This window comes from Orycteropus afer, unplaced genomic scaffold (genome assembly GCF_000298275.1).
Source record: "Orycteropus afer afer isolate SDZICR_OR568_19922 unplaced genomic scaffold, OryAfe1.0 scaffold00036, whole genome shotgun sequence".
Lineage (NCBI taxonomy): Eukaryota > Metazoa > Chordata > Mammalia > Tubulidentata > Orycteropodidae > Orycteropus > Orycteropus afer.
The window spans coordinates 3,754,964-3,766,421 of record NW_006921623.1 but is presented as its reverse complement, the minus strand read 5'-3'; the positions used below and the strand labels follow the sequence as shown (position 1 = coordinate 3,766,421).

At 45.1% G+C, this 11,458-nt stretch overlaps 1 protein-coding gene across 1 annotated transcript in view; it reads right to left on the bottom strand.

Annotated features, from left to right (window-relative positions):
- Positions 1-3,873: 3,873 nt before the first annotated feature.
- The window catches only part of TMPRSS13 (transmembrane serine protease 13), a 33,485-nt gene continuing 25,900 nt past the window's right edge, over positions 3,874-11,458 (bottom strand). The window contains exons 9-13 of the mRNA XM_007936595.1: positions 10,538-10,557; positions 6,787-6,885; positions 5,114-5,256; positions 4,809-4,961; positions 3,874-3,900 (exon numbers count right to left, since the gene is read on the bottom strand). Coding sequence (XP_007934786.1) covers positions 3,874-3,900; positions 4,809-4,961; positions 5,114-5,256; positions 6,787-6,885; positions 10,538-10,557 — 442 coding nt within the window. The remainder of the gene's footprint in view (positions 3,901-4,808; positions 4,962-5,113; positions 5,257-6,786; positions 6,886-10,537; positions 10,558-11,458) is intronic.

Sequence of the window (11,458 nt, the reverse complement as noted above, 5' to 3'; positions counted from 1 at the left end):
CCATCTCCCTGGAGACCCTGGACCAGTTGGGAAGCCCCACCACCTCTGTTCTATGATTTCTGTAGCCTCTATAGATGTTCTGAATTCCTTGGGTGGTGCAAAAGGGTAACACCCTTAGCTGCTAACTGGAAGGTTGAAGGTACGAGTCCACCTGGAAGCACCTCAGAAGAAAGCTTTGACAATCTGCTTCTGAAAACCCTGTGGGGCACAGTTCTACTCTGACACACCTGAGGTCTCCAGGAGTTGTAGGAGTCCATGTGACAGCATCTGGAATAGATGTCCTGGTCTAAAGAAATGTATTTTTCTTTTCTAGATCTTGCTTTTCCTCTACCTTGGTCCCTTGCCTCCCCCCTCACTCCCATCTTGCAATCTAAAACCAAAAAAAGAAAAAAATCAAAACCCATTGTTATAGAATTGAGTTGATTCTGACTCATAGCAACCCTATAGCATAAAGTAGAAGTGCCCCAAGTGTTTCCAAGGTTGTGACTTTACCAAAGCTGTGCCACACCTTTCTCCACAGAGTTCTGTTGGGTTTAAGCCTCCGACTTATATTGCAAATCCACTTATACCCTAGGAAACATGAAAGAAAAGAAAAAAGTGATTTCTAAGAAGAAAGGAACAGAAACGGCCAAAGCCCTAACTCTCATCCCCAAGGCCTGGCTTATGGGGATCTGAGAGTTCCTCTGGTGGGCAGAGGTGGCTGGTGGTCCTCCAAAATGAATTCTCTCTCAAGCAGGTTGTAGTTGTCATCAGAACAGGCCAAGCACCATATTTCCCAGCCCCACTTCATCGAAGTGACGCCGTGTAACATGTTTTCACCTATAAAATATGAGTGGAAATGTTGTATATCACTTTGGTGCCAGAGCATTTAAGAAGTGAGTGTGCCTTCTTCATGTTTCCTTCCCTCTTTCCCCTGGCTGTAATCAGATGCCAATGAGGATGACAAAGTTATAAATAAGATAGAAAGAACAGAAGTTACTGAAAAATCATGTGGAAGAAATCTTGCTATGCATCTGAACACCCACAATGAACTGTGTGTGAATGAGAAATAAACTTGTATTGAGTTAAACCACTGAAATTGTGGGGTCCACTTATTATAGTAGTTAAATGTTACCCCAACTACTAATATAGTAAGCATGATATCTACTTCTCCCCTCCCCTTATACCTTCTTGTACAGATGGAAGAAAAATGGAAGTGGAGGAAGGACTTCCTCTGACATTCGTATGAGAGACTAAAGCAAACAAACTTGAGGTTCCCAAAGGCCAGACACATGGGGACAAACCTGGAGAATTCTGTGTTTGTGGCTAGAGGAATGAGTGTATTGGGAGCAAAAGCAGGCTTTGCTGGGTATTCATCAGTGAGATAACAATGGTCATAGTTAATATATTTAGTTTAGGAAAAGAAAGAGCAGAGCAAGGAGAGGTAGGTCCTTCAGAAGAGGCCAATGGACTAACCATTGAAAATAGTTGAGTAAGCATTGTTGTTGTTGTTGTGTACCTTCGAGTCAGACCTGACTCATAGCGACCCCTCCTTGGGTTTCCAAGGCAGTATCACTACAGAAGTAGATTGCCCCATCTTCCTTCTGAGGAGCGGCTGGTGGGTTTGAACTGCCAGCCTTCTGGTTAGCAGTCAAATACCTTAGGCACTATGCTACCAGAGCTCCTTGAGTAAGCACTGGGACTTGCTAATAAACATGCCTATTGCAGAGTTAGCAGAGGCAGAGGTAGAGAAAGAGGAAGGAGGAGAAAAAGGGCAGGCACTGGAAGGTCTGTCCCCCTGCCCTTTGTCTGCCTGTGAACATTGTCAGTTCTTTAAGACTCATTGTACACTTCACCTCTTCTTGAAGACGTCCCTGATCTCTCTAGGCTGGTGTGGCTGGTGGCTTCTTCTCGATGTTCTAAGTACCGAATCCCCACACTCAACAATATCTTCCATCACCCTGAATCAGAACTGTGTGCTTACTTTCCTGTTGCTACACTGGACCATGAGTTCCTTGAGAACACTACCATGCTCTTTGTGCCCCACCATCAGCCTAGAGTTGGCACTGGTATGGTTGACAAATAGATAGGTAGATAGATAGATAGATAGATGAATGATCAATTGAACAGAACCCAAACTAAAGAGCCAAAATTAAAAATCAAAACTGAGGATGTCTGGACACCTGGGTGGGCAATCTCAATTTTCTACCATGGGTGTCAGTAAAACATCCAATGACAAATTCTTTAGGTCATACAACTTTTATTGCTGAAGACCATTGCTGGGGGGGGCGCTACTGTGGACATGAACGTTGCCTCCCCTCCTGTACCAATGTAACCAGCCCTCTCAGATTCTGCCCAGCCACTCTAGCCAACTCCAGCCTGCTCTTCAGGGGCAGCCTCTCTCCTCCTCCACCTGTCCACTGCCCCCCCCCATCCCCTGGCCCCAAGCAGCTGCCTGTAACCAGGCTGCCTGATGGCTGGGCTGAGGTGGATCTCCTTGGGTCCTGCCTGAGGAGTCATAGCACCACAAGGGGCCCACACAAGCCCAAGGAAGCTAAGGGGACTGGGGTGAATAGGTGTGCCAGAAAAAAGGCTAGGAAGGCTCAGGCCTTCCTTTGACTGGTGATAAGGTCAAGTACACTGAGGGCTTGCAGGGCCAACTCAGATTCTTCAGAAGGCCTGGGGACAGTGTGAGATAGCTTCTTCTCAGTGGCAGTTTCTGCACCAGTGCTATGTTTCAGGAACGATGGAGAAATTGACAGATGTAGAAAGCCGAGAAGAAACTCCAAGATCTCAGGAGCCAAAACAACCCCTGAGTACCCCTGAGGGTTCCTGTCCAAGTGGATTTTCCCAGAATGCCTGGAGCCCAAGCAGGAGCAGCATCCATTTCTTCACCCCCTGGTTCCAGCCCATGGAGGCAGCAACAGTGTCTGTGGTATATGGGTTTCTTTGTGTAGGACTTGCCTGCCAGCCCAAATGAGGATTGTTTTCCCTGAGTATCTCAAAGAACCCCAGAGACTGAATTGACTTGGGAGATGTCCAGCTTGAGGACTTTGTCCAGTCCCTTCACCCAGGCTCTTCCTAGCCAGGGCCTGGAACATTCCACAAGACTCCAGCACAGTGTAACTCCTGTGAGTTCTCTGGAGTTCTTAGAATGATTGATGCTAGCTTTCAAGTTTCCTGGACTTTAAGGAGGATCTTTAAAAATATACCTATTTCTATATTTAAAGTATAAAAATAAAATAAAATACACCCCAACAACCTGTGACCAGACAAGTCCAGTTAGCCCTTTTCATAGTCATTCACCTGGACAACCACACCACAGCCCAGCTCTTGACATCCATGGCACCAGCAGGAGGTCTGTACATGCAGGATGCTTATAACACAAATGGGAGCATCTTTCTACTAAGGACAGTCCCAGCACTGAGAAGCTGATAGTCCAACAAAACCTGTTAATCAGTCACAGGATAGCCATGATGTCACATGGGTACAGGTTTGTCTAGCTATTCTGAGCTAATCTCCAGGTCAAGGCCAGAAGAGCAAGAATTCCTGAAGTCATTTTCCAGGCCCTTCTTTGGTCTTGTTTGGCCTCCACCTCCTTCATGCAACTATGGACTGTCATTCCTTGTTGGAACATTCACAATGCCCAAACTGATATCTACAGCTGGTATCCAGCCTGGGACTGAGATTTCAAGAAGAGTTGACACTTCTGGTTTCTGAAGAAGTTGGGAGAGCAGCATCACATGCATACACATTCGTAGAGGCAGCAGATAACAGAGGTGCCTGTAATGAGGTGGCTGCTGTACTTTATCCTAGATGATGTTGCAAATGGCCCATCACTTCAGTCAGAGTTATCCCAGCAGCTGGTGCTGTGAGGTGGAGCAGGACAGCTCCCTAGGATTTCCGGAAGCGCATTTCACTCTGAGGAAGAAAACAGGGAGATTAAGGCTAGGTTGGGCTGGGTGGGAGGAGAACATGGAAGCTGAAGCCTAAAATCCAGCCCAGTTATCACTTGATAGGAGTCCCTGGGTGGTGCAAATGGTTAACACACTTGGCTGCAAACCAAAATGCTGGAGGTTCAAGTCTACCCACAGAGCTTCAGAAGAAAGGCCTGGTGACTTACTTCTGAAAGATCAACTATTGAAAATCCTATGGAGCACAGTTCTGCTCTGACACACATAGGGTCACCATGAGCGGGAGTTGACTCAATGGCAACTGGTACTCAGAAAAGAGGAGCAGCAAAGGGAAAAATTGGAAGCAGGTTCTGTGAGATCCAACACACTGAACTTTCTCCTTCTCCCCCATCTGACCTCTCTGCTGTTCTGCCCTTATCCCTGGCAAAGAAAGGAAGAACTGGGCATAGCTGTTTTACAGCTAAAAGATAGCAGGCCCAGGGAAGGCTTGAGCTAAACTAGGTCAGCAGAGAGTGCTGATGCTGGTTCTCCACTAGATCAGCTTCCTGCCAATGAGGAGATCTCCTACCACCTCCCACCGTCAGTGACCTGTGTGAACTCACAACTTGGCCTCACTGAGGAGAGGAAAGGTATTAGAGCCAGCTTCAAGGCCTAGGCCACCCTTTTTTCAGCTCTGTCCTAAAGAGAGAAAGAAACAAAGGTTGCTGAGACTGGCAATAGGCCTAGCATTTGACTTTTTTTTTTTTTTTTTTTTCTGTCCTGGTCTTCTGTACCTTCTGCACACTCCTGAGTATGAGTAGGTGAAGATACTTCTGCCTATGGCCCTGGGAAAGCCTGTCCATTCCTCTTCTAGACACCCCAACTTTGGGAGTTCCCAGCCTACTTGGTGTAGAACGCCCCATGCAAGCCTCTCACCTCCATTTTGCTGTAGATCCAGGGGAGGACTTCTGTCACTTTGGTGTACACACCGGGTTTGTTTCTCTGGCCACAGCCTGTGCCCCAGCTGGTGACTCCTGTCAGGTACCAGCGGTTGTTCTGCTCACAGACAAGAGGCCCCCCGCTATCTCCCTATAGGAGACAATGAGAACATCAGCAGGGTGGGAGGTGAGTTCCTTGTATAGGAGATGATAGGGCACTTGATTCTCACTCCAACCCCAACACTCCAGACTTGCACACTCCCCAGGGTCCCAGGACCCTTGACCAACTCAGAGGCAGCCTACCTGGCAAGAGTCTCTGCCTCCCCGAAGGTCCCCTGCACACATCATCCTGGGAGTAAGGTAACTGTCATAGACCAAGTAGTCATTGCATTTCTTGAAGTCAATGAGGTTGACCTGCACCTCCCGGAGGAAAGGGGATGTCTTGTCTTCAGTGAAGAGGAGGGAAGGAAAGAAAGGATGGGAAGGGAATGAGACACCAGGCAGTCATGGTCTTTTAGCTGCTCACCCCAGGGCTCAGACTCCTGGGATAGGAGAGCACCATTTTCTTGGCTGGTCTCTGGCCCAAGGGGAGTCCTCTGTGTTGGATGCCCAGGACATATGAGCATACACACTGTCACACCAAACACAAACTCACTACAGGCAGAATAGATGCATACACTGTATATTGTCACCATACATGAACAGACAAACCCAGGCTACCTTACATTTTGTACAATGCTTTTCTATGTTCAAGGTAGCATCAGATAAATCAGTTCATTTCATTTTATAATTACATGTCCTAATTAGGGCAGCTGTAATTAACCTACTTACAGATGAGGAAACTTAGGGCTGAAAAAGTGTCTTGCTCATAGTCTGCTAGTAGTCAGTTATGGAGTCAAGATCAGAACAAGGTCTTCTCCCAGGCCAATAATCACTCCACCCCATTGATCCTGAGAACACCAGGACTGACACCCAGAGCTGGCCCTATACTCATAGCCAGCAGCCCAGCCAGGCCATAGTGTTCCCCTGCTGAACAGAAATACTGCATTTTTATGCAAATAATGCACGTGTTAAACTTTTTTTTTTTTTGCCAACCACACAACTGCCCCCACCCAAATACGTTATTTTAGTAAGTGCACTATGTTAATTTCCTTCCATTATATTTGGGTATTTATGTGGGTGTGTTATTTACATGGATGCATTATTTGCAAAAAATATACAATAATCTCACAGAGCATAGACATCCAACAAGACCACTCTGTGATCATGATGCAGTGAAGGAAAAAAATAAAAGAAGAAGAAGAAGAAAGGAGAAAAAGCCAAGAAGAAGAAACAAAGAAATAAAACTGCTTCATAATCTTGCTCAAGCACAGACAAAAACAAGGTCACTGTGCAAACTAAATACCCTTCTTCTCTAAGCCAATATGGGTGTCTGCTGCTTCTTTACCAATTCCAGCTTTAGCCTCAGTCTATTTTTACCTCCTTCCTGTTAAGATTATTAAGAAGACCAATCAGAATTACCTCTGCTTCCTGACAGCATTTGATCCAGAAAAAAAAGACTGATTCCTTTGAAGTCCAAATCACCCAAATCCTTTGATAAGTCCTTTCTAACACCTTCTTATTGAGATGTCCATGGTTCTCCGTGAATAAATCCAACTTGTTCAACTACAGGTGTTTTCCTGGTGGTCTTGGCTAGGGGGTACAGTCACACTAACTGCCTTGCCATATACATGGATATGTGAATATATATATATACACACACACACACACACACACACACACATACCCAAGCCCATGTACATATACAAGTATGAACATATACAAGGCTTGTATCCCCAAGCTTTCATCTACGTATACAACACATCACCCTATACCTATACACTCTGCACATACATATATGTGCATACATATACATGTGCATGCATACACACACACACACACACACAGACACACACTCTAGGATCTCTGCCTCTCACCATCTGTCTCCTTGGTCTTGCCAAAGCCTGTGATCCAGCAGGTCTCATTGAGACTGAAGGTCTGTCCATGCATGGGGAGGCAGGCAGGGTGAATGTGAGCTGCAAAAAGACCTTGAGACATCAGTTAGGGAACAAGGCTGGAATTTTGGTGGCAAGGGGTGGGAGGTGGGGTGGAGGGACAGGAATACATTGTCCTCCTTGCTCCCAGAGTAGTTCTAAATCCTCCAGGGCCTTGGAATTGCCCAGACAATAAATGTCATCATTTTATCTTGTCCCCTCCAGTTTTCAGCATGCTCCCAGAGGACCCAAAGCCATTCTCATTTCAGTGGTTGCCCTGTGGGTGGATGCATATTCCTTAGACACTCCCCTGGGCCAAGCTGATCATGGGGGTTGTGGGTCTTTGCCCTCCAAGAGTTGCTCTCCTGGCTGAGCCTCTTTCATGCCTTTCTACCAGAGCAAGAAACAGCAGCAGGTTAAGTCCAGGTATTATGCCCGTGGTGTCTCAATGATGTTTCCAGCCTGGTCTAGGGAGGGCACCTGCTGGTTATACAGGCCATGGCTCTCTTTCCAAATGTTCACTCATCCCAGGATGAAACAATCCACCCAATACACACCCTTAGAGGTGTGGGCCACCAGACAGCTGCTAACTTGCTCCCACTCTCAGAAATATTTAGGAAGTGGTATTGTGTATAATTTTAAACTCTCTCTAAAGGGCTGGTGTCTCTAGATGGACTGGGTTATTCAACTACCAAACTCCAATTTGCAGGAGGAAAAAATTAGTTGATGGGTAGAATGTTTGCAGTGTTCTCAATTGTCTGTTATGCTCACTGCAACATCCCACACCTGGAACAGTGCCTGACACATATTAAGTACTCAACACACATTCACCAAATGAATGAATGTTAAATCCTTCTCCCATAAATTAGACTTTAAGCTTTGAATCAGAAGAAGGCTCACTAAACCTTGCACTATGCAGATGACACAACCTTGCTGGCTGAAAGTGAAGAGCACTTGAAGCATTTACTGATGAAAATCAAAGATGATTGCCTTCAGTATGAATTACACCTCAACATAAAGAAAACAGGGAGCTCTGGTAGCATAGTGGCTAAGACTCTTCCCTGCTAACCAGACGGCTGGCTGTTCAAACCTCACCAGCCACTCCTCAGAAGGAAGGTTGGGCAATCCTACTTCCGTAGTGATACTGCCTCGGAAACCCAAGGAGGGGTCGCTATGAGTTGGGTTTGACTCGACAGCACATAACAACAACAACAACATAAAGAAAACAGAAATTCTCACAACTGGACCAATAAGCAACATTATGATAAATGAAGAAAAGATTGAAGTTGTCAAAGACTTCATTTCACTTGGATCCACAATCAACGCCAATGGAGGCAGCAGTCAAGAAATCAAATGATATATTGCATTGAACAAATCTGCTTTAAAAGACCTCTTTAAGATGTTAAAAAGCAATGATGTCACTTTGATGACTAAGATGTGCCTGACCCAAGCCATGGTTTGTTTAATCTTCTGATAAGGATGTGAAAGCTGGGTAATGAAAAAGAAAGACTGAAGAAGAATTGATACATTTGGATTATGTTGTTAGTAAGAATATTGAATATATCATGGATTGCCAAAAGAATGAACAAATCTGTCTTGGAAGAAGGACAGCCAGAAGACTCCTTAGAAGTGAGGATGGTGAGACAGGAGGGACCAATCCCTGAGAAGGGCACAGTGCTAGGTAAAGTAGAGAGTCAATAAAAAGGAGAAAGACCCTCAAGGAGATGGATTGGCACAGTGGCTAAGACAATGGGCTCAAACGGCAATGATTGTGAGAATGGTGTAATGCTTTGTTTTGTTTTTTATACATAAGGTCTCTATGAATCAGAACCAACTCAACAACAACGAGCTTTGGTGCTTTCCACGTTTTATCTGCTAGAGAGTAAATAAACAGATGGATTGTTGCTGTTGTTGTTAGGTGCCACTGAGTCAGCTCCAACTCATAGCAACCCCATGCACAACAGAATGAAACACTGCCCAGTCCTGCGTCCTCCTCACAATCCTTGCTATGTTTGAGCCCATTGTTGCAGCCACTGTGTCAATCCATCTTGTTGAAGGTCTTCCCCTTTTTTGCGCTCACCCTCTACTTTACCAAGCTTGATATCTTTCTCCAGGGAGTAGTCCCTTCTGAAAACATGACCAAAGTATGTGAAATGAAGTCTGGCCATTCTCACTTCCAAGGAGCATTCTGACTGCATTTAGTCCAGGATAGATTTGTTTGTTCTTCTGGTAGTCCATGGTATTTTCAGTGTTCTTCACCAACATCACAATTCAAAGGCATCAGCTCTTCCTTATTCATTGTCTAGTTTTCATGTGCATATGAGGCAACTGAAATACTATGCCCTGGATTGTGTGCACCTTAGTCTTCAAAGTGACATCTTTGCCTCTTGACACTTTAAAGAAGTCTTTTGCAACACATTTGCCCAATGCAATGTGTCATTTGATGTCTTGATGGCTGCTTCCATGAGTGTTCATCGTGGATCCTAGTAAAATAAAATCCTCGACAGCTTCAATCTTTTCTCCTTTTATCGTGATGTCTCTTATTGGTCCAGTTGTGAAGATTTTCCTTTTCTTCTAACAACCACAAGAAATTTTGATGCCTACCACATTTTGTCTGCTAGAGAGTAAACAAACAAAAATAAATGGATGGATAGCAACAGTTATTAACCAAACATGCAAAGCATGATTTCTTAAAATATTCTATGCCCATTCTTGACATGTAGAATCTTGAAAATATGTTGTTAGTTGTCATGAATTGACCCGGACTCATGGAGACCCCGAGTGTGCAGAGTAGAACTGCTCCATAAGATTTTTTCCAAAGCTGTGACCTTTCAGAAGCAGACTGCCAGGCCTGTCTTCTGAGGCTTTTCTGGGTAGATTTGAACTGCCAACATTTCAGCTAGTAGTTGAACACTTCACCATTTGTTCATCACCCTAAAAATGTGTAACACTGTTATGTATTCCGTTATGTTTCTCATTTTTATGGGAGAATTAAATTTATCAGTGAGTTTTCACAAGTTTCCTCAGAGAACACCATGTTTAAAGGTGCTCTGCTTGCCAAATAAATTTAAGAAAAATCTGCTCTGATTTCTAAACCAAAAATTAGGGCACATGGTCTGGCCATGGGATCACATAAATCAGGGGTTTGCAAGAAAATCTGAGCAGTGATTCTCAGACTATGCTGTTCACTTCCCAGGAGCCTACCAGAATCCCAAGAGGGACTGGCATAGCCTGAAAAGGATACTCAATCTTGTAATACCTTTCATTTGGTTTTAGAAATTATATATTTTGGAATTCCAATATAATATTGAGGAGGGTCGAAGGAAGTTGAGAGGTGAGATTTGGATGTTTAGCTAAAGGGGTTTTAAAAGGTTGAGAAGGCAGACTGTCTCCTACGTAATACGTGCAGGAGTGTCAGGACTGAGGGTGGTGCAGTCCCAGGCTGCAGGGATAGGAAGAGAGGAGGCCAGGAAGAGAGTGGAGGATATTGGGAGGGAGGCAGGCTCTTGCACAGAGGGCTGCCTCTGGTGGGCGTGGCTCTAGGTCAGCCCCACCCAGCCAAATGCATCCCTTGTTCTTTCTCTTCACAGGACACAGATGCTCTAATTGCCCTGACTCCTGACACTGCCTCCATAATTACCGTGCCAGAAAACACCAGCTTATAGGCTCAGAGCACAAGAATGGCTGGACTTACCAGAGAGCCCTCCAAAGCTTCTGGAAATCCCAGTCCGCTGAGGGAAGGACTCCTCCTGCCTTTCCTACCTGTACAACTTTGCTTATGTTGGAGGGACCCCCTCCATTCCATTCTTCAGGGTCCTTCCCTATCTCCTTCACCTAGCTTCACCAGTCCTTTCAGGACTTACTTCACCTGTTCTTCCTCAGGGAAGCCTCCCCTAGCCCACCAAGATTGATTAGTGTCTCACTCTGCCACCATGGCTCTTCCCGGCTTTCCCTAACACAGCATCACTGGCTTCCACCATAAATGTCTGTCTTTATGTGTGTCTCTGTTTTGTCCCATTTGTCATTTCACCTGTACGGCCAACCATATCATGTTGTTGTTGTTGTTGTTATGTGCCATCGAGTCAGATCCAACTCATAGCGACCCCTCCTTGGGTCTCCGAGGCAGTATCACTACAGAAGTAGATTGCCTGACCTTTCTTCCAAGAATCATATCATAGACATACTGAAATATTTGATAAGTGAACAAGTGAGTGAATAAATGAATGAAGGCTTCTTTGACATCTGCAGTCTGCTGGTAATTTCCTCAGAACTTCTGTAGCACTTACAAAGCTTCATTTGGTCATTAGCACTTATCTTGGGCACTAATTGTTTGCGTGTGTACTTGTCTTATTTCTCAACTGCTGATAAACAATTTGCCAGTCAAAAAGCAGGTGGGAGGAGCACTGAATCAATCCCAGGGCAACCTCAGGTACTCCTCTCCCTCTAAACCTCTATTTCCTCATAGGTAAAATGACTGGCACTGTGTCTGGGGCCTGTTAAGTGCTCAATAAATACCAGTGAAACAATTCAATCTATTTATATCAACTAAGGGAGCTCTGGTAGCATAGTGACTAAGGCACTTGACTGCTAACCAGAAGGCTGGCGGTTCAAACCC